Below are 27,081 nucleotides of genomic sequence, written 5' to 3' on the forward strand. Positions count from 1 at the left end.
ATTTGACATACCTTATGAAATATAAAAAAAATAAAAAAAGGCACAGAATAAAAAATAAAAAAAGGCTATATTAGTTAGTACCATTTAGTTGTCTTATATACACATTGGTCAACAGTAGCCAGAAAGTGGCCGGTCCTGTATTTATTCCGGAAAGCTAAAAGATCCCATTATAGTTAAAGGGGTTGTTCAGAGCTGAACCCGGACATACCCATATTTTCACCCAGGCAGCCCCCCTGATGTTAGAATCAGAGCATCTCATGCTCCGATGAGCTCCCCCCTTGCCCTGAGGGCAAGGGCTCTTTTGTTTACAATAACACTCTGCCGGGCGGAGGCTTCCGCCCGGCAGTGTGTTCGGTGACGGCCAGGGCTGTGCTAAAGCACACCCATCAGAGCCGGTGACGTTTTACTGGCTAGGGCAGAGCTAAAGCCTGACCAGCTATTTCTTGTTACCTTGCCTCATAAAAAGTGTAATATAGAGCAACCAAAAATCATATGTACCCTAAACTAGTACCAACAAACTGCCACCCTATCCCGTAGTTTCCAAAATGGGGTCACTTTTTTGGAGTTTCTACTCTAGGGGTGCATCAGGGGGGCTTCAAATGGGACATGGCGTCAAAAAAAGCAGTCCAGCAAAATCTGCCTTCCAAAAACCGTATGGCATTCCTTTCCTTCTGAGCCCTGCCGTGTGCCCGTACAGCAGTTTACGACCACATATGGGGTGTTTCTGTAAACTACAGAATCAGGGCCATAAATATTGAGTTTTGTTTGGCTGTTAACCCTTGCTTTGTAACTGGAAAAAATGGATTCAAATGAAAAATCTGCCAAAAAAGTGAAATTTTATCTCTATTTTCCATTAATTCTTGTGGAACACCTAAAGGGTTAACAAAGTTTGTAAAATCAGTTTTGAATACCTTGAGGGGTGTAGTTTATTAAAATGGGGTCATTTTTGGGTGGTTTCTATTATGTAAGCCTCACAAAGTGACTTCAGACCTGTACGGATCCTGAAAAATGAACATTTGCTTCTAAACTTCTAAGCCTTGTAACGTCCCCAAAAAATAAAAATGGCATTGCCAAAATGATCCAAACATGAATTACCGTAGACATATGGGGAATGTAAAATAATAACTATTTTTGGAGGTATTACTATCTATTATAAAAGTAAAGAAATTGAAATTTGATAAATTTTTCCAAATTTGTGTTAAATATTTTTTTTTTTATAAATAAATATATTTTTTTTTACTCCATTTTACCACTGTCATGAAGTACAATATGTGACGAAAAAACAATCTCAGAATGGCCTGGATAAGTAAAAGCGTTTTAAAGTGATTCACACAAAGTGAAACTGGTCAGATTTGCAAAAAATGGCCTGGTCCTTAAGGGGTTAAAGAGATTTTCAAGGATTTTACTTTGTAAAGGCCCCCATCCACATTAGTGTATAGTTGGTCGAACTCATCATTTGCAGTAGTTATGGCCTAATGTGTATGGGAACCTCCATCTTCTTCACTGATGATGTCATGAGGGAGAAGCATGGGGTAAACTAAAAAATTTTCAACCAGTCCATTTGTCGTCCCAGAAAATAAGCAGTGGCTTATCTCCCAACAACAAAAGGATCCAGCATGTTGAAATCTAACATGATCCACCCTTTTTGCCTCCTGCTATCGGGTTGGAGTAAACTAAAAAAAAAACTAGTCCTGCCAGTGGGTTTGGCCGACATATGTCTAGAATGTACGGCTACCTTTACAGTAGGTCTTTGTAAATTCCTAATATATTCTAAAAACTGAATCAAGGTAGTGAAGTCAGAGACAGTTTTGGGTGAACCTGGAGTCAGTAGAAATGCACCAACTCTGGCTTAAAAATAAAATTATTATAGATTATAGCTATTGTATAATTATGTGTGGCCTATTTCTGTATCTTAGTCTCAGGGGCGTAGATATAGGGGGTGCAGAGGTAGCAGTCGCTACCGGGACCAGGAGCCTGAGGGGGCCCAAAGACCCTTGTGCCACATGAGAAGACACAAGTACTATAGAAAGTGCATGCAGGTCCATTTACACCTCTTGGCTGGAGGGAAGGTGTTAGGTCAAGAATTTGGCATGGTAGGGGGGGCTGCTGGTTAAATTTTTGCCTCAGGCAGCAGGAAGGCTATGAGCTTCCATGCCCCTGGCCACAAAACACTGAGGGAAGGGGGGCCCAAGCTGAACTCTCGCATCAGGGCCCATGAGCCTTAAGCTAGACCCCTGCTAAGTCCCCCATTTATCAAAAAACTGTGATAACTAGTCAAAAGTCGAGTTTACTGACTTCACAGCCCTGGATAAACGTCACTGCCAAGCGTCAGTGTCTTACAGTAGTGGATAAATATTCTCATTTATAACACACGAATAGAAAGAGTCTTCACCTAAACATCCTTCTTACATCTCCACTATTGAGGAGGATAAAGATCTTTTCTAACTTTCGGGGTCATATCCATAGTAGATGGTACAGAATTAAAGAGAAAACAGATCTGGCACAGAGCGGAGGGGGCCGCACTCTCTGGAGCACGTTGGAGTTGTCTAAGAAGATAATGATTTAATGGCTGAAAACTAATGACTCTGCCAGAGGGCTTGGCGGGGCCCCTCGTGTCAGACAATGTCATTTATCTCCTTACACTGCACGCACTGATCAGGGAATATGGGTGAAATGGAGAAGAATAGTATGGACACGTGTGCCTATAAAATAAATAGACTTTAAGACGCTATTATAGAAGTTTATTATCAAACTGGGGGGGGGGGGGGGGGGGGGGTTCACACACACATCTCCATGTACCTAAAGTGTGGACATAATTAAAGATTAATGCAGAAAAAGACTCAAGCAGAAATGCCTGGGGGTGAAGAAAAAAAAGGGTTTTGATACTGCTGAGTCAGGACTCTCTTTGTCTGGATCCAACTCTGCTAACCTTCCCTCAACCTTCACCTCTGACAGCCATTTGCTACTTATCAAGCCTAATTTTCTTTCTGTTAAATCACTAGGTATAATAAGAGCTGGTTTAACGTATTATATTACAATTAATCGTCACTTCTAAAAACAAATACATCTTGTTTGAATTCCCTTAAACACACAAAACAGAACGAGAAGAATCGGTTACTTCATGTTGGCTACACCTAACGGACACATGTAGGGTAACGTGCCTCTTGGTTTTGTATACAGTGAGCATTATGTAGTATATAGTAGAAAGAATTTTTCTTTATTTTATTTATCTATTTTAGAACGCAGTAATTTACAGACATTGGGGCACATTTACTATAGGGTCTGCGCCTGGTCTCAGGAGTAAAAAAGCTGGATCAGACTGGATCTTATTTTTCAAGTCTCATGTGCCAACTGATTTTGTGCCTTTTTACGAGGCATTGTTTGTCTGATTCTTATTTTGAGACTCATTTTGAGGTGGTCTTTGTTTTGCACCTTATTTCCGATGTATTTATGCAGGTGCGCCTTTTTTTGCGCCTGAATTAGGCGCATAAACAATTTATTTTCTACTCCACTCCTGACCAGCCTTATTTTTCCCCAACGGGTTTGGAGGGGGAACTTGTGCAATTTTTTGCATTGAAAGAGATAGAGTTGCAACCTTTTTCCAGTCATTTGGGCAATTTTTTCATCCGCAAACCAATGAGACAAGTCTTAGTGAATATGAACCAGTCTTAGCAGAAAACAACCACTAGAGGTCAAGCTTAAACCAAATACGATTAAACTAATTTATTAAGGAATCATACATTTTAGCCAATTTAAATACAGGCGGTTCAAATACACCAGTCTTTTTTAACTCCGCTTAATAAATGTGTCCCATTATCATCGCCCACTGTTTCCAATGGAGCTCACAATCTATGTTCCCAATTAGGATATTTTTGGAGTGTTGGAAAACAAACCGGAGTACCCAGAGGAAACCCACGGGGAGAACATACAAACTCCATGCAGATGTTGCCCTTGGTCGGATTCAAAGCTGACCCCAGAGATGCAGAGCACCAGTGCCAACTACTGAGCCACCATGATGCCCTTTACGAGCTGCTGAAAACAAAATAGGTTGAAATTGAAGTTGAGTCCCTTATTGTTATATACCAGGGGGTCAGAAAGAATGGTGAACCTGCATGTGATGTGCAGGGAGAGAGAGGACAATGGGAAACCAGTTCGTGGCTAATTTGGGTGTGGGGAACATGATGGTGAGCCTGCATGTGATTGCTGTGGGGATGATGGGCAGCAAGCTTTCTAACTTTGGAGGTGGGGATAGTAAGCCTAAAATGTGATTACTCTATGTGGGGGGGGGGGTTTAGATATGCATGTGATTGGTGCATTGGGGGGGTTGTTCTGACTGTTATTAATGTGGGAGGGTAACTAGTGTATGGGGCACCAGTATATAGGGGACCCCCCTACCAACCGTTTACTTACTGTCAGTGGTGGCTGAAGCCCGTAGTCCTCACTTCCCCACCACTGTCAGTAAGTGTATGATTGGGTTTGTCGCATACGGTTTATATTATATGACTTTCCCATGCTGCATGGCACACTAAAACCTTCAACTTTGATTCTTTTTTTTTTTTATTAGCACTCTATACAAAAAAGGTTGCCAACCCGTTATATAACTTCTACATACCTGATCTATTTCTTTTATTGTTTCTTTTCTCACTTTCAGAAATAAGATACTGTATATATACATACAAAGTACATAAAATATAGCTGAAGAATAAATTACACAGACTACCTTTCCTTGATGTCCATATGATCAATCAAAGCTTAGCTTTCATCTCTTAACCTGCTGCTGTAAAATTAAAGCTTCAACGTGATTGGTCATCATAGGCAATTTTGATAAATGTGACCCATAATCCTACGTGTATACAAGTAATTTTGAGAACTTTGTATCTTTGGATTTTGGATCTTTCAGTGCCAATTCATTATGTTCATAGTAATTTACAGGGATAGGACCCATGTATTAGATTGGTGGGGGGGGGTCGTACCATTGGGACCCCCACTGACGACTAGAACGGTGACCCCCCCTGAAGTGAATAGAGTACCAGGTCATGCATGCGCACCGCCACACCATTCATCTCTATGGGAGCTTTGGAAATAGCTGAGCGCTCTGCTCTGTTATCTCTAGCAGTCCCATAGAAATCAATGCAGCTCTGTTCATTTTGGAAGACCTTGCAGGCTTCTACTCTATTCTCGTTATTGGTGGGGATCACAGTGGTAGGACCAGGTCCAAATTTACCACTAAGCACAGGAGGTTAAGTGCCTAGGGCAACCTTTTGCAGGGGGCAGTGCCAGCTGCTAATATTAAAGATTGTACACTTTTTGTTCTTTACAACATCCAACCCTCTTCAACTTTGTCAGACTTGCTATTAAAATAAAAAAAAATTCAGATGGAGGGGGGTTGCATGGAGGTGCTGCATTGTAGAGAATGATTGAATGGGACCAAGACAAGCAGTGCTCCTCCTTCTTCGCTGCAGTGAGGAATGACTGGTGGAGCAGCAGTCGCATCGGTAGTTGGCAGCAGATAGAACCCCCTGCTGCCAGTGTCTGCCAGCAGCCTCCAGTTGTCCGATCCAAGCCTCCAGTAATGGGCATCTGTGTCTAACTTCTGCAGCTCAGGTTTGGCCTCTCTCCAGTGTAGAGGAGCTCTCCTTGTGCTCTGTCCCTGCAGTCTCCTCCTATGCCTCTCATTCACTGAGCACCATCCCTCCATCCTCCCTTGCAGATCACAACTCTCAGTTTTTTCCACATTCCCAAATTTTGTCATGTAAATATCCCCAATGATATGCTATTCACGACATCTCCTGGAACCCCTGCACACTGTCTTGCTACAGCCTTTTTTTTTTCTTTAAGACCACATTTTGGAAGCTGCTCTTGTGAAGCCAGCTGTATTAGGGACTCTTGGGTTCTGCAGAAATACAGTACAATCGAAGCTCCAAATTTGTGTGGGCTTCACCAATATTACAATATCAATCAGCAAGAAGAGGCCCTCTAAGGGGGGGAATATCTTTAATAAAATATAACTTTTAATTCAAAATGCAGCTAAAAACACACCACTCAGATGCATAATCATAACAAAGAAAGAAAGGGGTCCAAGCCTGGTACCCCAGTACTGGTAGAGAAGTGAATAAACCTGCTCCACCGGATGAAGGTGCAAGCAGTCTTACCAGACCAAGATACGAGGTAGGCCGGTTGCGAGGTCACTCAGTGGTGGTGGTGTCTGCAATCAATGTAAACCTGTGCCCTATATAACCCTATACAAGGGGAAAGGGGGCTAGTTTCATTCTGCCTATCTACACAGAGCAACCACCCCGATAGGGGCGACCCCGTCTGGATACCTGTCCCTAACCAGGACCTGATCCCTAGTGCTGAAAAAATAATAAATGTGGCCAGTTTTGATCCCTTATGACCTCCCGACGTGGCACGTTTCTGTCCGTGTCGACTCTTCAGGGGAAAAGACGGTGCAAAAAAGGAAAAGATGGACAAAAAAGACCGCAGGTATAGATCCTGCAGCAATAACTGGTTCAAGTAAAAAGACTTGTATATGTCAACCCTGGTGTTGGGATGCAATTCTGTAGAGGAGTTGATACTCCAATGTTGGTCGGTATAAGAGGATATGATAGTCATTATGTGCTGTGTGTATATGTTTTGACACGGGGTGTCTCTTTTGTGTGAGATATCCCCCAGGTGTTCACCTACCCTCCTTCTGAACTCACGTATAGTTTTGCCAATATACTCCACCCCACAAACACCCTGAATACGGTAAATCACTCCCCTAGACTTACAGTTAATGAATTGTGAGATGGAGTAATGTCTACCCGTAACTGAGCTTCTGAAGGATTTGGTTGTCTGTATATGTTTACATGCCACACAATTTTCCGTCTTTTCCCCTGAAGAGTGGACACTGACAGAAACGTGCTACGTCGGGAGGTCATAAGGAATCAAAACTGGCCACATTTATTATTTTTTCAGCACTAGGGATCAGGTCCTGGTTAGGGACAGGTATCCGGACGGGGTCGCCCCTATCGGGGTGGTTGCTCTGTGTAGATAGGCAGAATGAAACTAGCCCCCTTCCCCTTGTATAGGGTTATATAGGGCACAGGTTTACATTGCTTGCACAGACACCACCCCCACTGAGTGACCTCGCATCCGGCCTACATTTGATATACTTAGACAGACCCTCCAGGAAATCCGTGCTGATCCCAGTGCTTTTCTTTGGTCTGGTAAGACTGCTCGCACCTTCATCCGGTGGAGTAGGTTTATTCACTTCTCTACCAGTACTGGGGTACCAGGCTTGGACCACTTTCTTTGTTTGTTATAATGATGCATCTGAGTGGTGTGTTTTTAGCTGCATTTTGAATTAAAAGTTATATTTTATTAATGATATTCCCCCCTTAGAGGGCCTCTTCTTACTCTTGGGTTCTGCTTACATCACATTCAGAACCCATATTTGATGTCTAACCAGGAAAAATCCCTGCACACACCAATTATATTCATGTGACCCTATTCACCCAACAGAGGCCAAAAAAAAAAAAAAGGTGTCCTTTTGGCTCCTTTGGTCCAGTATACAGTGTATAGTTGACTAGGCTATTCCATACAATGGTATACACCACATAGTATACTTTTTTTGTGCGTTTTACATTGGGAACCTTTAAGTGACATATGCCACTATGCCTACGTCAGACGTATTGTTATCCAGTTATGGTTTTATCCAGTAACAGTACGGTGGTGTTTGGTGGTATTATCCAGTCATGATATTGTGGCGTTACTGACATAATTCATAAATTCTCCTTTATTAACACTGTCCAATTATCACTAAATTGCTCAGAAACTAGCGAATCACAACGATAACTGGCGAGTGTGAATGGGATCATATTCAGGCTTATTGCCTAGGGCAGCATGAGCAGCAAATATGGCCCTGGATAGGGGATAACAGGATAGGGACTGACTTGCTACAACTGGAATACCCCTGAAATAGTGCTAGATGGCAGTTCTCCTGCTTCTGTATAGGAAGCTATACTCATTTGCAAAATAAAAGGAAACAGATGTAGATAAATCTAAATTTTCTGTGCAGCTAAATGTAACCTACTGCTCCCTGTTATCAGATGATCAAGGCTGAGGAGAAGCTGGACCATTCTTCAGTGAAATGACCAACAAGGAAATCCCTGCCCTACTTCCGTAAGTAGGGAACATTTTATAGATCCGTGCTGTACTCCTCTGTCATAAAGAGGTACAGAGACAGGGGCCCAGATTCACTAATCCTAAAGATGGCGGAACCTTAAGCTGTCTAGCCCTGCGCCACGTTTATCAGAGGCTCGGGATGGACACTTTTCTCGGACTCTGTACCAGCTACTGGTTGGCTTACTTTAAAACAAAATTCTATGCCAGATTTTGTGGTGCAATTTTGATGTAAGGGGCTACACCCCTTTCCCATGAAGCTTTGCCCCATTCATACTAAGTCCCCACCCCCTTGGCAGTATAAAATCCCTAATTGCATAAAATTGGGCCAATTTGTGCCACTTTTTAGACAGATTCTAGGCGCGGACACCTTAGTGGGTCAGTGTTTTAAAAAAAAAAATCCACAATGAACCAAAATTGTGTTAGTCCCCTAGAAGGGGGGAAAATACTGTGGCATACGGACCATTAAGGATTCCGTGTACATCGTCTGTTCATGCAATATTGTGTGCTTGGACCCTACATTACAAGCAGAAGCGACTGTGTTGGTGCAAATATTAGCATATATATATATATATATATATATATATATATATATATATATATAGTGAACATCGTGGTCGGATCCAATAAAAATGAACAGGACTCCTCTTTAAAGTAAATAATCTATATCTCCTGTATAATGCATCACATTTCACAGCATGGAAGCTCTCCGATTTGTCTGTGGGTTCTTCACTGAGACATCTGTCCAGCAGAGGGAGCAGAACACTAACAAATTATCAGTTTCTGCATGATTTCGGCACATCCCCTCGCCTGGAATAGTAGTAAAGACAAAGCTTGCCTGACAAAGACATCATTAGTAACAAACTGACCTCTGCAGACTATTGCTGATAACAATATATGCAAATGCTAAGCAGGAAAAAACTATGAAATTTAAAATAGGAAAACATTTTTTTCAAAATAGAGTTTTCAGCTAAACCCTTAAGCCTCTTGCACATGAATGTGTGCGCCCCGTGGCCGTGCTGCAGCCCGCAAATTGCTGCAGCAGACCGCGGACCCATTCACTTTAATGGGTCCGCAATCCGGCTGTTCCGCAAAAAGATAGGACATGTTCTATCTTTTTGCGGAACGGAAGTACGGGACGAAAACCCACAGAAGCACTCCGTAGCCCATGTATTGCGGATCCGCAAATGCGGCTTATTTCACACAGGTGATGTTACGGTACAGATGTGGTCTATTTTTTACAACAGACGGCATCCGGACTGAACACCGACCCACTTCCATAAGTATATGCACATGAGCATCGCTTTTCATTGAACATCTGTCTGTTTAGAGAAAATCGCAGCATGTTCTATCTTCATCCATTTTTCACTTAGGACTGGTCCTATCAAGACAATGGGTCAGTGATAAAAAAATAAAAAATAAAAAAGCTGAGAGCACACGCATGGCATCCGTGTAAAACCTGTTTTTCACTAATCGGCGGCTAGGGCACGCTGTGGGTTATTTTTCTATTTTTTTCATGCCCATGAAAAACACATGAAAATTGATGACATTGGATGGAAGAATCGCAAGAGCTCAAAACATACATAGAAAACTGAAGCAAAATGGAGGAAAATTAAAAGTTTTTCATTGACAGAACAGATGAGTTCCCCATCGCTCATCGGAAAGAGGCCTAAAGCTGCGTTTCAATGTTCAGGGTGTTTTTTTTTGCACAAATTTTGAAGCCTTCAACTCTTCTCAAACAACTCCTTCAAAAACAGTACAACAAAACCTGACTGTGAAAACCTAGCTGTAAAGAGGTATTCCGGTTACATTAAGTTATCCCCTGTCCACAGGATAGGGGACAACTATAAGATCGGTGGAGGTCCTACCGCTGGGACACCCACCAATCACAAGAACGGGGAAAACGTACACCGTTGAGCCCCCTGAAATAAGTGGAGTGGCTGGTTGGGAATGCACGCCGTCACTCTAGCCATTTCTAAAAGAATTAAAAGGGTATTCCCATCTGAGACAATGGGGGCATATCGCTAGGATATGCTCCCATTGTCTGATAGGTGCTTGTCCCACCTCTGGGACCTGCACCTACACCGAGAACGGAGGGGAAAAGGTGGTGCCCGGAGGACCCTGGGTTTCTCCAGGCCTGGCCACCACCAACCGCTCTCCATAGTAGTGAATGGGAGCGCACCGCACTTGCGTGGCCACCGCTCCCATTCTTCTCTATGGGGCCGCATAGAAATGAATGGAGGGCAGCTGTGCATGTGCAGTGCACTCTCTACAACTTTCGGGGCTCAGTTCTCGGTGTAGGTGGGATCCACACCTATCAGACAATGGGTGCATATTCCAGCGATATGCCCCCATTGTCTGAGATGGGAAAACCCCTTTAAGGAGTAGAGCTTCTTACACCAATAACACATACTGTTTCTCAAGGAGGCCGCCAGTAAGCATAGGGAGTCTTACAGGCAATGCGGCCTGGAAAACGGTATGCAGTGTAGCTCTCCTCCAGAAGGAAGAAAACTAGTGTTTTAAAGGGTCACACATTGACTTATAGGGTAGCTACCTACCAGTAGCTATAGAGAGACCGTTTTCTTCCTTCTGGAGGAGAGCCAATTTGCATAAGACTATTTTGCATTAACTTCTTAACTTTTTCTCTGGTTCCTTCCCTGGCCACATGTTGTCAGCTGCAGTACAACAGGCGGACTAAAGAGGACAGTGAGTAACCGGTTATTAGTCAGACCATATTGCTTTTACCCTGCAGTTTTAGGGTAAAGGTACACATTCAGGATTTATATGTGGAGAATCTGCACTGAAACCCACAAGTGTTCGCAGGCAAATCCGTGCGGACAATCGGCATCAGTTGGTGCAGATTTACATGCGGATTAGGTGTGGATTTTACTCAAGTGAATGGAGAAAATCAGGTCAGGAAAAAAAATAATAATAATTGACATGCTGTGGATTTTAAAATCCGCACGGAAAAAAAAATCTGCACCGTGTACATGAGAATTTCAAATTCTCATAGAATACAATGTACATGACCTACGGTGCTGATTTTCTGCACACGCAATCCTGATCGTGTGCATTTAGCCTTACTGTCTCTTATAAAAGAAAACATAAAAACCTGGTTGAAGCCACTGTGATTAAAAGGAAATAAATCTTTTTTTGCACTTCTCCTTAGGAGCCTCCCTCCTATATAGAAGACACTGTGCTGTCGAAGCATCAGATGGCGGCTAGAACTGAAGCCTGGGGGACCATAGCAAACTTATACTGCAGCTCTTCTGTGTATATTAGAATAGATAAAAAAACTCTTACTGCTTGTCCAGAACAAGGGGAATATCCCGTAAGGCCATGCTTGCCGGCTTACCCGAACATACAAATCTGGTGCCTATTTTGGATGTGACAGAGCTGTGGCAAGGTCACATCCTAAGGGATAGTCCTAATTGTATCCACAACTTACTGCGGATGAGGTCATCTGTTGCTGCACTGTTCTCCAGCCCAATCCCCAGCTGCTTCTTAACAAAGGTAGAGCTGACCGTTGCTAAGCTGTTCACCCCACAGTCACCGTCTCAAGCTGCCATGTGGCAAACAGCTTCAATAAAGGTGAAACAACAGCCGCCCCAGTGCGGAGTTTCCAGGCACACTGGGCAGTTTTCATGCGTCTCCAAGGTAAAAATATGATGTGACGGCATATTATTCATAGATCACAGTCATCAGCTCAATTGTCCTGTTGTAGATGACTTGGGCAGCAATCTGGATAGAAGATACTTAAAAGCTATCGATAAGAGTCTTTGACAACTTTTTTTTTTTAAAGCAAAAACATTTAAATGATCTGCCTGTATGAATAACGCCTCTTAGGAAAAACATTGTCAGTGCGACAACAAAGAATTGTATTCGCAGAGAGAAAACGACGAAAAATACAAAGCTGAGTCAAAATGTAGAAAAGAAAAATGCAGAGTAAAACATAAAAGTGTTGTACTATATAAAATACCACTTGCAAAATCTGCCCTCATCTCTAGGGGAATGTTGGTGCTTGCCTTGCTACCTTTCCCTTCACATTAGGGCCATATTACAAAGTTCCTATTATAATTTATGAAAATCAGTATTACTTGTGAAAATCTGTAATATATTGTATTATGGGAAAGGCCATCTGTAAAGGTTTGGAAACCTCCCCATTCATGCAGAAATACATCTCGTGCAACACAGTAAATGGTAGATAGAAAAGAGGGGGATGCGGCTGCAGCTTTACTTCGTGATCCCGTGAAATGGCATGGAGGGGATGAGACATCGGACTGGCTCAGAGAGCTGTGTACACCCAGCATCAACCACTTCTCTCATCGCACCGATTGAGGTAGGCAAGTACCTCTAAAATATGTAGGTTAGGCTGTGTTCACACTACCATCATGGTACCCATGATAAATGGAAGCCATGACATAGTGCTGGATCAGTCATATGAAGGATGCCAGTGGCAGCAGACAGACCACGTTGTGGTCCATTGGTGTTGAGTTATGGTGTACGTTGCTTTACTGCACGTTGTGCTATTCTTCCCGTCAAATCGGGCACAACTCCAAATAGAGCCTCTGATAATGTGAAATCAGCTTAAATGGTCAAGTGACGCAAGGTCACTGCTGTAGCCAGAGACTGGCTGCAGAAGGTCACGTGCCCCCCCCCTCAAGCAGGATGTTGATATCAGCAGACCAGGGAGATGAAGAGCAGCCGGTGAGTGATAGAGACCGAACGCAGCGGCGGGGACCTGGTAAGTATGATTACTAACGCTGGTCGGCCACTCTGATATAACGGTGGATAACCCCTTTAAGACACAACCTCACTGACTGCACTGCAGCTTAAATACTTAAACAGCATACAGCCGATCTTTGATATCAGTACATATCCGCACATACCGACAACGCATTTCATGTGATTCGCCACGCATTTCTCTGCATTGTTGTAATTAAGCGAAGCCAAATGTGCCCATGCTACATGCGGATACTGTCACGGATTGCCCCGATTTCACCGTTTTGGCTCAGCAGAGAGTGACATACAGAATGGAAATCTGCACAACACAGACAGTCTGTGGATGTCAAAATCCACACGGAAAACTTCTGCACCGTGTAGATTTGGAAAAGGTCATCTACTTAGCTGGTCCCGTACTGAGGCATGTCCACACTGAATTGTTATGCATCAAATCCGCAGTTCTTCAAACGATTTCCACATATTGAAGTCACTTTGCTGGTCTTGGACGGTATATCTGTTCACATATACGGATGGAAAGTCCACAGCAATGTCTTTAGGTGTGGATGAAACCTTACACTGTAAATCTGCTGCACAAAAATCCCTGTGTAATATGCAATGTGTGCAGGCAGTCGAAACCCGAAATTAGGTAACTGCAATTGAGGATCAGCAGTTACCCAATAAACATCGTTTTCCACAAACTGCTCCCTTTACAAGCAGGCAATTTGGATAGCGAAGAAGGGCGGTCACAGGAAATTGAAATACCTGATGATAGCTCTCGGAACAGCTCCTTTTTCTAGAATACGTCACACTTTATAGTCTGGTAGCTACACATGACTATTATTTGCTGAATGGAAATGTTGCATTTGCTAATAAATTACACGTGTAACCCATACATTTCTTGTTGTAAAGGTTATTGTGCATTTTTACTTTGCATCCATCTACTCCTCTAAGCTAACTCATATATATATATACACATACACACACACATACATACATATACACACACACATACATACATATACACACACAAAAATGCAGCAGCACTAGTCAAGATGTGCAAAATACACACACACACACACACACACACACACACACTACCTTCCCTTTTCAGTGGCCTTCATGTTTTAGTAGTACAGTGACGAGACTGGATCCTAATCACAGAACTTTGCCTCCGCTGCCACCCCCAAAACAGGAGTTACCTGAAGGTCTTATGGCAGGAGTCACCAAAATAATCTGCTCATGGGGATCCTGCTAATATTTTTATTAGCATCTCTCTCAAAGACAATGATATCACCAGGGGCGACAAATAACCAGAAATGCACAATGAAGAATCCCCGGGAGGCCAGCTGCGTGGAGTCAGAACAAGGAGGAAGCACAATAGCCCGAGTCCCCTTTACCCTTGGGTGCTGGCTGCAGCTGCAACCCCTGTTCCTACTGCATGAAGTCTGCTTAACATACTGTGGCCAATCACATCTTAGCCCTTGGAAATGAAATGTCAATTTTTAAAGGTTTTTTTAGTCTCCAAAACAGTAATATACTTTGCATCAAACCTTTTCCGATTTAGTTCCGCTGCACTTACCAGATGCACCCGTAAGAAGCTGATCGGTCCTACATGAGGTAGTGCAATAACCAAGATCCGCACAGTCCCTATTTTCCTTATAAATCCTCTCCATTTACAGCACAATTTAACAGACATCCAGGTCAAAGTAGCAATACATAGTGTGAAGCTTTAGCTAGGCTATCATTTTACTTCATTCTTACTTACCCCAGTTTTATCACACAGGCGCAGAGTATGGAAAGAACCCACAGCGAACAATTCTCCATCCGGTGCCCAGGAAACGGAGGTTATAGGATATTCATGAGATGGCGAGCTGAATAAGGAACGGCCATAGCTGTCCCAAACCTATAGGAAGAACAGAGACTAATGACATTCCAGATCAGGGATGCTCAACCTGCGGCCCTCCAGCTGTTGCAAAACTACAACTCCAGGAATGCCCTAATAGCTGTAGGCTGTCCAGGCATACTGGAGGTATCTGGAGGGCACCAGGTAGGGGTCATCCGGCACAAGCCCACTAAACAGCATCAACTGCATATACAACTTCCCATTACAGATCGCAGCCGCCCCAATGCAACCTGAATTCATGCATTTTGGGAAATAATTATGCAAACTAGGAAATAATATAACACACACAAACAATGGGGGAAAGATTTCCTAATCTAAATGCACCACAATTCTAGTGCAATCTGCACCAAAACAAAATAAAAAAAAATAACTGGTATACATGCCCTGCAACACAATAAGTGTTTTAGACACTTTCAGACACAACGGTACATGTCTTAGCAGTGGCTTAAATATGGAACCTTTTTAGGCGTAAACCAGGTCAACAAGAGGTGGTGTAAAGTTATATTAGATAGCTTGATAGTGCACCAGATTTATCCCCCTGCATCAGCCACTGATCCAGAAAATAGGTCATTAGTATAAAAAAAAAAAAGTCAGAAACCCCCATGAAAGACAACCATACAGAGTTAATAGTTGTCAGCGAACGATATCCCTCCCAATTCCCTTCCGTTTTCCCCATGCACATTCAGCTAGGCCAGGTGTCTGGCAGGGAGACAGTCAGACACTTCTGGTGGCGGCTTATCTCCCAGGGGACTAAAAGGATAGGGGGAAAAAATGCACTTTGCCCGATCCTTCTCTTCTCTCTGTTAGGGAGAGTCGGGAGCTCCTCACACACATTAGACCGTCGCCTCAACACGTAGTTCTCTGTGGGTTCGGCCAACAACTTATTAATGCTCACAAAGTTCGAACAAAAATCTCACAGCATATCTGCCCTATGTGAAAAATCACAAAAGTCACTATTACAACTGAATAAAACTGGAACCTGTCAACGTACTTTTGATATGTAGATACAGTAAAGACAACAAAAAGACTTGTACAATTTAATATATTTAATACGTTTACTTGTTGAGATTTTTAAAAATATTCACCTACATCACCAAATGATCATGACAGAAAAGAAACACGGCTTTATAAAAATAATGAATATAAAAAGGTCCTGAGCTTTCGGGGACATAGACGATAGAAGACAATGAAATAATAGCTAAAATGTGGATGATAACTCACCTTATATTTACAGTCCTCCCCGGCAGATAAGATCAGGTCATTCACAGGATTCCAGTCAACCTTTAAAATGACTCCATCGTGAGCTTTCCACTTTTAAAAACAAAGGAGAAATTGTGACCACCAAGTGATAAAAACCAAGTCCAGTTCAAAGACCTGGAGACCTCTAAGTGTTTTACGTCATCCAGGCCAGATCGCAACACAGTAATATAAAGAAGTGTTTAGCAGCAGCTTCTAAATCGTCTCATGCTAGAACGTGGTAACGACGCAGATTTTGTAGTGGTTGTCTGCTTCATATTGGCGGCGATGATGGACTGGGTCTCTCATGGCTTTGGGAACCCAAAGGCATTCAAAACTCAACCATCAATTCCAATGGACATGGTGCAATACTTTGCTTTTGCAGTGCCTTACTGGACTGTTTGCTGTAGTCATAAAAAGGGACCTTCCCCCTCAAACAGCTGGAACCATGAGCCTCTTCCTGCTTCTTAAAGTTCAGCCCAAAAGTCTGAAGATACTCAAGTATTTCCCAGCTGTTCTCAACAACCTAGATATCTTGTCTTAGTTATCGGGAAACAGCTGGTGGCTGTAGGACAGCTCCAGACCCAAGCTTTCTGTGGACCACCTGTATGCCGTGTCATACCACCATGACTCCACACAAGTTACATCTGTTATTAAAATATATACGCGGTTTACAATGATGGAAAACTTTAAATACCAGGAAAATATTTCAGCATTTTTCTGTGACAGGAGGTTTTGGTATGTCTAGAGGGCTGTGTCTAGGTCTTAGCATTATTTCATGACCAAGTAATCTGGAGGAAGTCTGTACGTTCTTGTGGTCATATTTTATGATTATATATGGCCTTGGATTTGGCTCCCTATGACAGGGGTCTTGAGAAGAGTTTACTCTCTGACAGGTGCTACCTCCATTATTTAAAAGCACAACAGTTGGAGGCAATCATAGAGCAATTCTTCATTTCCTCCACTCATTAAATACATTATATCTGCATGAAACCATCTCTATCATCAAATTCATAAATTGGAAAACTAATTAGATTATATATATATATATATATATATATATATTATAAAATATAACCGAGTGTCAAGAAGAGGTGTCTATAGTAAAGTAGTTAAGCTATACAGGGATGTTACTTGATACCTGCAATACTTTGGAACTGGGCTGCAGTGGTTTAATGATCAGCTGTTTTCCTAGAGGATAGAGCACTTTCTCAGAATCAGGACCCCAGGCAACAGAGTAAACAGGCAAACCTACAGGAAGAAAATCCAAGGACATGCAATTATTACAATTAATCTAGATGTAGAATGAACTTCGCATCTCATTCCCTTATAGCAAAGGCTGTTCCAGGATAATTATTGCCATTTTTTAGGAAGGTGCATTATAATGGTGTGAATTGTGTCTTGTGACCAGTTTCATGGTGCCCTAACTTAGTTGCCAGATACCCATTGCAAAATATGGGGTCAGTTACTTGAATTGACGCACCCATTTTGCTGAAATCTGTATTGAACAGCTCCAGCAGTGGAGCACACATCAGTGAGTCCTTCTATTCATGAGGTCCTGGCTCTTCTCGCCCACCTGATTGACATCCCTTTACTTACTGCAATCAGTGGCAGGATAGCCGAGAGCTCATGAATATCAGGGTGAGCTGTGGAGCTGTTCAGTACAGACTGTAGCAAAATGGCTTGGTCAATTCAAATAAGAGACCAAGCGCTTGGCTAAGGGCTTCCGTCACTAGTTTATGCTGCCCTAACACTAGGAAACCACAAAACTGGTGACAGAATCCCTTATAGGGGTCCATTCACATGTCCTCAAAATGGGTCCGCATCAGTTCCACAAAATAGCGGGTGCAGACCCATTCATTTTCAATGCAAAAAAAAAATATAGAACATGTCCTATTCTTGTCCGCATCCATGGACAAAAAAAGGCATTTCTATTATAGAGTTGGCCATGTGCGGTCCGCAAAATGCAGAACGCACAAGGCCGGTGTCCGTGTTTTGCGGATCTGCAATTTGTGGACGTGTGAATGGACCCTTACAGTACAAAGAAAAGTAAGATTTACTAAGCTAAAAGCACCAGAACTCTGGCTTCATTTCAGCATGGCGTACGTGGCACCATATTTAGTACGTGTTTTAGACATGTTTGCGACTCGCTATATGGGGTTGTGTTTTTGAGGGAAAGTAGAGTGGCTTCAAGGGAAAAGAGAGTGTTGAAAGATGCACCAACGTGTGCCAAAATTGGCAACCTGTAGTCTGTGTAAAGTAAGACAAGTGTCTGAAGATGCACCAAATGTATCATCCTGTATGGGCCACTATGATAAATTTGGTGCACATTGAGTTTACGCTGTATAACCGCTAGCCAAGATTGGCAAACCTGCCGTTTTATATTTTTTATATATATCCTGTATGAACTTTAATCTTGTATGGAAGCTGAAAGCTCAATAAAATATATTAGACAAAAAAAGCCAACATTGTTTCGATATGTTCATTTTGTATACAGTATTTATGTCAATTTTTCTGTATCTTCATAAAATGTACATAAAAAGTATAAAAAAAATTAATATCTGACTTCACAGGCTGCCAACTTAGGCCTCATGCACAAGAAAGTTTTTTTTTTCCCGTGCTCAGTTTAAATCTTGAACTGCCAACAGCCATAAGTTCTGTTAGAAGCTGGGGCAGTTACAGCGAGAGAGTGCAGCAGAAAGGACACACTCCCTGAGCTGCCAGGCTGAAGAGAATTTAGCAGAGTAATTGGAGCAGTGAATGTGGAGATCTATGGACCCATGTGCAGGACAGGGATGGTTCTAGCTTTGTTATAAAGGTATTGTTATGTACTATATGATTAACGCTTGAGGAAGAGGGTCGTGATCCCTGAAATGTTACAACTCTGCACTTGAACAGGCTACCTTTCCACCCCGCAATGCACAAGCTCTGTGTCATGAATTAAAGGGATTGGCCCTTTTATGGCTACTTTTGACCAGTATGTAGGCAAGATGACTATATGACACTTACTAATGTGGAGTTTTCTATATTTCATACGTCACGTCCCCTTGTTGGGCAAATCTTTTGTGCTGTCCACACAGGAGACCTGTCCATAAGATGGCCGCTGATGGACGGTCATGTGACCACGCAGGAATAACATCGGACAAATCACTCAGCCTTCTCCACATCTGCCATCTGCACTTGCAATATAGAGAGTTTAGTGCAGGTGTACTGTGTTTGGATGGAGGAGACGGAGTGATTTGCCTGGTCACATGACTCTCCATCAGCAGCCATTTTTTGGACAGAACCTCGGTATGGACAGCACAAAAGACTTGACCAACAAGGGAGAATACCTTATGAAATGTAGAAACTGGTGCTGAATATCAACTATTATTAAGAGCCATATAATCATCTTAAGAAGACATTGATCAACAGTTCCCAGAAAGTGGCCCACCCCTTTAATACCCAATTATGGAAGGATATTGATTCCTATTCTGCACTTCGGCCATATGAAACAAATGTGGTTATATGTATACTACTGTGAGACGTTGGACAGGTTTGTCTGAAAAACAATACAGTGCGTACAAGTGAGGATTAGGAGTATCCTCGGGCACATCCGAAGCAGAGATCTGACCTCTTGGTTTGGTTGCAATATGTACTATATGATGTGTGATTTTCATTTTTTTTACATTAATCATGGCATGGGGGATTTTCTGGGAATTCAATATTGAGGGCCTATCGTCAGGATAAGTCATCAGTACCTGGGTGTATGACATCCAGCACCCCGACAGTGACCTGTTTAATGACGCCACAGAACTCCGACGAGTGGTGTGGCCTCGTTACAGCGCCATACATTGTATAGTACTTGGGCCACGTGATCTATGAATGTAACATCACTGGCCTAGAAAGGCACTTACAGCAGCGCTGCTGCCTCTTCAAAAAGGTAATCAGTGGAGGTGTGTTGAGTCGGACCCCCAATGATCAGATATTGATGACCTATCCTGAGCACAGGCCATCAATATGGAACTCCCAGAAAACGCCACTGATGGGGTATTTTAAAAGATGCTTTCTGAACCAGACTACGTTTTTTGTATTAACAGCCCGAACGTTGCAAGTGATATCTAGGTCTAGGAAGCGTGCAGCCCACTTTTTTTTTAGACGCTGCTTGATGGCGGCCTTAGCAGAATAATACTAGTTTAAGTGACCTTTGGTAAATTCATACAGCGGCGCATGAAACAGGGCCGGCGGATGGATGCATGTGCTCGGCTCTGTATTGGGCGTGGGTATGAAGCCTGCTCTTTGTCATTTCTTCTTGAACAAAACCCCGCCACTATTAGATGACAGCGGCCCCACAATTAACGCTGCTGTTTAAACAAAGTGCTCAGCTGGCTCAGCCAAGACTTCTAGAGACTGGCCTGGAGGGAGGGACAAACGCTGCCATTCTCCCCACCGACGGCTCAGGAAGAAAAAAACAACTTGTTACAGAAGAGGACGCTTCTTTCTAAAAGCAGCCCAGTGTGTGGGGACAATCATCATTAAATCAGTGGAGGAGAACCATTAATAAAATACTGGGAGATCCCCGTCCTCATTCACATGTGAATATACATAAGGGAATTGTATTCGCTGGACGGATTATGCTTCATAACGCATCTCCCACTGCCCGGAGAGCTGCAAACAATAAACCAGGACTTTATATTTGAAAGTCTATTGCTCCTAACTCAATGCTCGTTTTTTTTTTTTTAAACGGGTCACGCTTTCTAATTCTATTTAACACCTTAATAATTAGGGTATTTCAGGCACTTGGGACCACAAACTGTTAGGGATTAATATTTAGAGAGACTCGGCCTATTGAGGGACATCGTAACTGAACCCCCTTTCTTTCCTTGTTTTAACAAGCTTGTTCACTGTAAGCAGACAGGTGGCCAAGTGCGATATTGCAGCAATCATAGGTAATCCTAGCGGATCCAGCAGTTCCTAAGTCGTTCTGAGTTAAAGGGTCGGGCTGGGTTGACATGTTCGAGTTTTGTGCTGCAGTTTTTGAAGCCAAAAGTCAGGAATGGTTTCCAAAAGAGGAGAAGACTCTGCCTTTTCATTATGTGTGCACCATTGATGATCTGTTCCTGGCTTGGTCTTCAAAAACTGCCTAAAAAAAACTGAATGTGTAAACCCAGCCTAACTGCCATCCTGCATTTATAGAACATTAACAGATTATACCATAAATGCCTGATGGCGGCAGGTCCTACCACTGGGATCCACAGCTTTTTGCAGAGTGTCCCTGTATAACCCCAATTCCAAAAAAGTTGACACGCTGTGTAAAATGTAAATCAACGTAAGTAAAACAAAATGCAGTGATTTGCAAATCTCATCGACCTATATTTTATTCACAGTAGATCATAGAAAACATATCAGATGTTCAGATTGAGACAAAAGTTGAAATCAGGCCATGTCTGTGCAGCACCCCCCCCCCCCTTCTATTAATAACACTATGCAAATGTCTGGGAATGGAGGATACCGATAGCTAGAGTTTTGGGAAAGTTGTCCCACTCTTGCCTGATGTAGCATTCTAGCTGCTGAACAACCCTGGGTCTTCTCTGACGGATTTTTTATTTCATGATGTACCAAATGTTTCTACTGGTGAAAGGACTGGACTGCAGGAAAGCCAGTTCAGCACCCGGACTCCTCTTCGGGGAAGCCATGCTGTTGTGATAGATGCAGTATGAGTATTAGAATTGTCTTGCTGAAATATGCAAGTCCTTCCCTCATGTTGTTCTATATACTGTTGAGCATTGATAGTGCCTTTCCACATGTGTAAGCTGCCCACGCCATAGGCACTATTACAACCACATACCATTAGAGATGCTGGCTTTTGAACCATGCGCTGATAACAAGCTGGATGGTCCCTCTCCTCTTGAGTCTACAGGACACGGCGTCCATGGTTTCCAAAAAGAATTAAAAATTTTGATTCATCTGACCACAGAAGAGTTTTCAATTTCGTTTCAGTCCATTTTAACCAAGCGTGTTGACATATGGCTTCTTCTTTGCACGATACAGCTTTAACTTGCATTTGTGGATTGCACAGTGAACTGTGTTCGGGGAAAATTATTTCTGGAAGTGCTCCAGAGCCCATTCCAATACAGAATTAAGCCTGCTTTTTATGCAGTGCTGCCTGAGCATCCGATATTGGCCAATAGCCTTGTCCCTTTTGTACACAGATTTCTCCAGAGTCTCTGAATCTTTTGATATTATGTTGATGATATTATATAATTTTATGTTGAGGAACATTTATCTGAAATTGTTCCACAATTTGTAGATGCAATTTTTCGCAGATTGCTGAACCTCTACCCATCTTTGCTTCTGAGAGACTCTGCCTCTCTAACATGCTCCTTTTATACCCAGCCCTGCCACTCAATGCAAGTTGCTCCTCCAGCTGTTTTTCATTAAAACTACTTACTTTTCCAGCCTATCGTTGCCACATCCCAACTTTTTTGAGATGCGTTCTAGATCAAGTTCTAAATTAGTTAATTTTTTTTAATGAATTGGTAAAATGTCTCACTTTCAACACCCGATATGTGCTGTAGGTTTTTTTTATGAATAAAATATGGGTCTATGAGATTTGCCTTAACGCATTCTGTATTTTTTATTTACATTTTACACAGCCTCTCAACTTCTTAAGGGAATAGGGGTTGTACATAGTTATAAGCCCACCTTAGACCTTTTCTGAAATTATGGGGATAGTCTGGCCATATTTGTGATAATGTATGTTTTTACTACTTTTATATTCATTTATCGGACTGTTACATGGATATATGGTTATTTTGCACTGTTTTATATGATGGTGTTAGTGCTTAATACACTGTTCTCGCAAGCCCTGAGAAACATTACAGATAAAATAATGCTGGGTGTTGGCTAGAAAACCCAGCAGGAAGCTGATGAAAACAGGAAGTTCTGAATGTAAACATCCTGCCAGGATGCAGTGATGATGATAACAGGGGAAGGAAAGTGCTAGCATGAGGGTAGAAATATGCAGATAAAAAAATTAATTATGAAACTGGAAAACCCCTTTAAGTATGACATTTTAGGTAAAGTCCACTCTGTTACTAGAAGCCTAAAAAATACTAGACAGCAAATATGTGTGTTCATAGGCAAACATACACATTGATTTCCTATACATCGAAAAACTTGCATCCTAAATATTAAGATGACCATTTATATAATGCTAATTATTATATTTGTAACGGTTGTTACTGATTCAGGATTATTAACATACAACATACCGTAATAATCAGTGATTATATACCATATTTTTCGACCCAAAATAGGGGGAAAATGTTGCTGCGTCTTATGGGGCGCATACTAATAAGCACTTCTATTATGGAAGCACTCATTAGTACCAGAGGACCAGGAAGCGGTGAAGGCTCTGTACTCACTTCCTGGTCCTCTGCCGTCGGCTGTGTTATGCACTTCAGGTCACAGCACAGCCGACGGCAGGAAGAAAAGAGAGAGATGGAACCTGGGAGCCCGCGGCATCTGGAGCAGGAGAGGCAAGTTAATTCAAATTTTTTTTTATTTGCTCTGATGCTGGGAGCTAATCTAAGACATGTGGGTCTCATCTGAGGTCTGATTGGGGGTCATTCACATTGGGGTCTGAGCTGAGGTCTGATTGAGGGTCTTATTAACATTGGGGGTCTGACTGTGGCTGTGAGCTGAGGTCTGATTAACATTGGGGGTCTGATTGCTGATCTAATTTTTTTCTTATTGTTCTCCTCTAAAACCTAGGTGCATCTTATGGGCTGGTGCGTCTTATAGAGCGAAAAATACATTATTTATTTAAATGCAATAGGCAACGTACCAAAAAAAGATATGAGGAATATATATAATATATATATATATATATATACACACACATACATACACACACACACACACACAGTACAGACCAAAAGTTTGGACACACCTTCTCATTCAAAGAGTTTTCTTTATTTTCATGACTATGAAGGCATCAAAACTATGAATTAACACATGTGGAATTATATACATAACAAACAAGTGTGAAACAACTGAAAATATGTCATATTCTAGGTTCTTCAAAGTAGACACCTTTTGCTTTGATTACTGCTTTTTCAAAGTTTTCCCAATTTTTCGGCTGACTGACTGACCTTCATTTCCTAAAGTAATGATGGCCACTCGTTTTTCTTTACTTAGCTGCTTTTTTCTTGCCATAATACAAATTCTAACAGTCTATTCAGTAGGACTATCAGCTGTGTATCCACCTGACTTCTCCTCAACGCAACTGATGGTCCCAACCCCATTTATAAGGCAAGAAATCCCACTTATTAAACCTGACAGGGCACACCTGTGAAGTGAAAACCATTTCAGGGGACTACCTCTTGAAGCTCATCAAGAGAATGCCAAGAGTGTGCAAAGCAGTAATCAAAGCAAAAGGTGGCTACTTTGAAGAACCTAGAATATGACATATTTTCAGTTGTTTCACACTTGTTTGTTATGTATATAATTCCACATGTGTTAATTCATAGTTTTGATGCCTTCAGTGTGAATCTACAATTTTCAGTCATGAAAATAAAGAAAACTCTTTGAATGAGAAGGTGTGTCCAAACTTTTGGTCTGTACTGTATATATATATATATACACACACATATACCTGCTGGATCGGGGGCAATAAGATGGGTATGTACTGCACTATGGAAACAGTTGTGAGCTTATTGTGACTTATTGCTTACCATTCTGTGCTAATGTGGATCTCAGCATTCCAGTTTTAGACCATATCTTTATATGTCCATCTTCACCAGCTGCAGCAATACAGAAACATATAAAAGATTAGTGGTACCTGACTGGATGGATATAGACATAATTTATAGTGAAGTAAAAATCACAGCAGGAGTAGCCGGATTCTACTTGCACTTGTAACCACAAGACCACATTCGACTGTTGTGGATTCTGCATCGAAAAATGCAACAAATTACAGCAGAATAGATGAGAATGAGCGCTACAAGGAGCATTTTCTGCAGCATGTCCATTACAGCATTGCCACAGATTTTTTGCAAAAGCTGTAATCTGGGAAAAACTCTGCATTTAACCCATGCTGAGTTTGCCATGGATGCAGATATGCAGCAAAATTATTGGTGGAAAGTATTTGCTGTTCCTAAGCTCAACTTAATCAGCTCTTTCACTTCATAGCCTCGACTGCTCCACTGGGCTCTCTGGATGTAAACTTCCTGTCTGACATCGCTGCAAGGGGAGCAGTTCACTGCTGCGGCCAGCAAAAGGCTGCAGCAGCATCAAAGAAAGGTTACAACCAGGAAGCCCGGCAGTGTTGCTGAGACCATGGAGTGAAGGAGCAGGGAGCCAGCGCTGGGAAGCAGATAAGTATGCTCCCCTTCACATGTCTGGGGGGTTGTTCACTGCGACAAAATTTAGTCGCAAGTGTTGCTTGTAAGCTACTTTCCAAAAGCAAGGTGTGGTGAGGGTGGAGAGGACAGAGTTCCCCACACATTCATCTTCTTTTACGATACTTTTTTGGCGTATATGAAGAGTGAAATACACGGCAGCTACGAGCGGCCGCTAATTTATGTCTAGGCACATGGACTGTCAGATGCGCCAAACTTATGATGAGGTCTGCGTCTCACCATAAATTAAGTGAATCCTCCGGCAGCATAGGGAAAATCAAAATTGGTGTACCAGATGCTGGTCTAGATAAATCTCCCCTAAAGTGCTCACCAATAAAAGTATTGTTCATGAAAAGGAGTCATTTATACATAAAAAAAAAAGATCATTTGTCAAGAAAAAGTAATCACTTTCTTTAAAATATTTCAGCACTGGTGACAAATGGCCATACCGCATACATTGCCGACAGAGTGACACCACAAGATTTCCACAGGAGTGTGAATATCCAGTGGTGTCACCCGCTGACAGCAGCTTCTGTTACTAAGCAACAGCCCAAACATATTGGGGATATTGGTTTAGCAAATAAAGCAGATAAAAAGAGGAATATTAGAGGAAAGGTATCAATAAAAAATATTGCTTAAAAAAGGGGTTGTCCCACGAAAAATATTCTACAGTTTTCAAACCAGCACCTGGATCTGAATACTTTTGTATTTTCATGTAATTAAAATTTTTGTATGTCCACTGAGTTATTTAACCACTTCACATCCGGGCCATTTCACCCTTCCTGACAGAGCCATTTTTTGCAAATCTGACATGTGTCACTTTATGTGGTAATAACTTTAAACTGCTTTTACTTATCCAGGCCATTCTGAGTTTGTTTTCTCGTCACATATTGTACTTCATGACAGTGGTAAAAATTGAGTGAATTTTTTTTTTCATTTTTAATTATAAAAAAAAAATAACAAATTTACCAAAAATAGTAATACCTCCAAAAGTTAGTTATTACTTTACATTTCCCATATGTCTACTTCATGTTTGGATCATTTTGTGAATGGCAATTTATTTTTTTGGGGACATTAGAAGGCTTAGAAGAAGCAAATCTTGAAATTTTTCTGAAAACCAAAACCCACTTTTTAAGGACCAGTTCAGGTCTGAAGTCACTTTGTGAGGCTTACATAATAAAAACCAGCCATAAATGACCCAATTTAGGAATATACACTCTTCAAGGTATTCAAAGCTGATTTTACAAACTTTGTTAACCCTTTAGGTGTTCCACAAGAATTCATGGAAAATGGAGATGAAATTTCCGAATTTCACTTTTTTGGAAAATATTTTCATTTTAATCCATTTTTCCTGTAACAAAGCAAGAGTTAACAGCCAAACAAAACTCAATATTTATTGCCCTGATTCTGTAGTTTACAGAAACACCCCATATGTGGTCGTAAACTGCTGTACGGCTACACGGCAGGGCGCAGAAGGAAAGGAGCTCCATGTGGTTTTTGGAAGGCAGATTTTGCTGGACTGTTTTTTTGACACCATGTCACATTTAAAGACCCCCTAGAGTAGAAACTCCAAAAAAGTTACCCCATTTTGGAAACTACAGGATACGGTGGCAGTTTTGTTAGTACTATTTTAGGGTACATATGATTTTTGGTTTTGGTTGCTCTATATTACAC

The 27,081-nt window shown here is 41.9% G+C and overlaps 1 protein-coding gene across 3 annotated transcripts in view; it reads right to left on the bottom strand.

Annotated features, from left to right (window-relative positions):
- Window positions 1-27,081, bottom strand: part of IFT80 (intraflagellar transport 80) — a 124,974-nt gene that overhangs the window by 65,875 nt on the left and 32,018 nt on the right. For all 3 annotated transcript variants that reach the window (XM_040428167.1, XM_040428169.1, XM_040428168.1), the window contains 4 exons: window positions 24,742-24,810; window positions 17,166-17,275; window positions 16,010-16,099; window positions 14,651-14,788 (listed from right to left, as the gene is read on the bottom strand). In XM_040428167.1, the coding sequence (XP_040284101.1) occupies window positions 14,651-14,788; window positions 16,010-16,099; window positions 17,166-17,275; window positions 24,742-24,810 (407 nt within the window). The remainder of the gene's footprint in view (window positions 1-14,650; window positions 14,789-16,009; window positions 16,100-17,165; window positions 17,276-24,741; window positions 24,811-27,081) is intronic.

This window comes from Bufo bufo, chromosome 4 (assembly GCF_905171765.1).
Source record: "Bufo bufo chromosome 4, aBufBuf1.1, whole genome shotgun sequence".
Classification (NCBI taxonomy): Eukaryota; Metazoa; Chordata; class Amphibia; order Anura; family Bufonidae; genus Bufo; species Bufo bufo.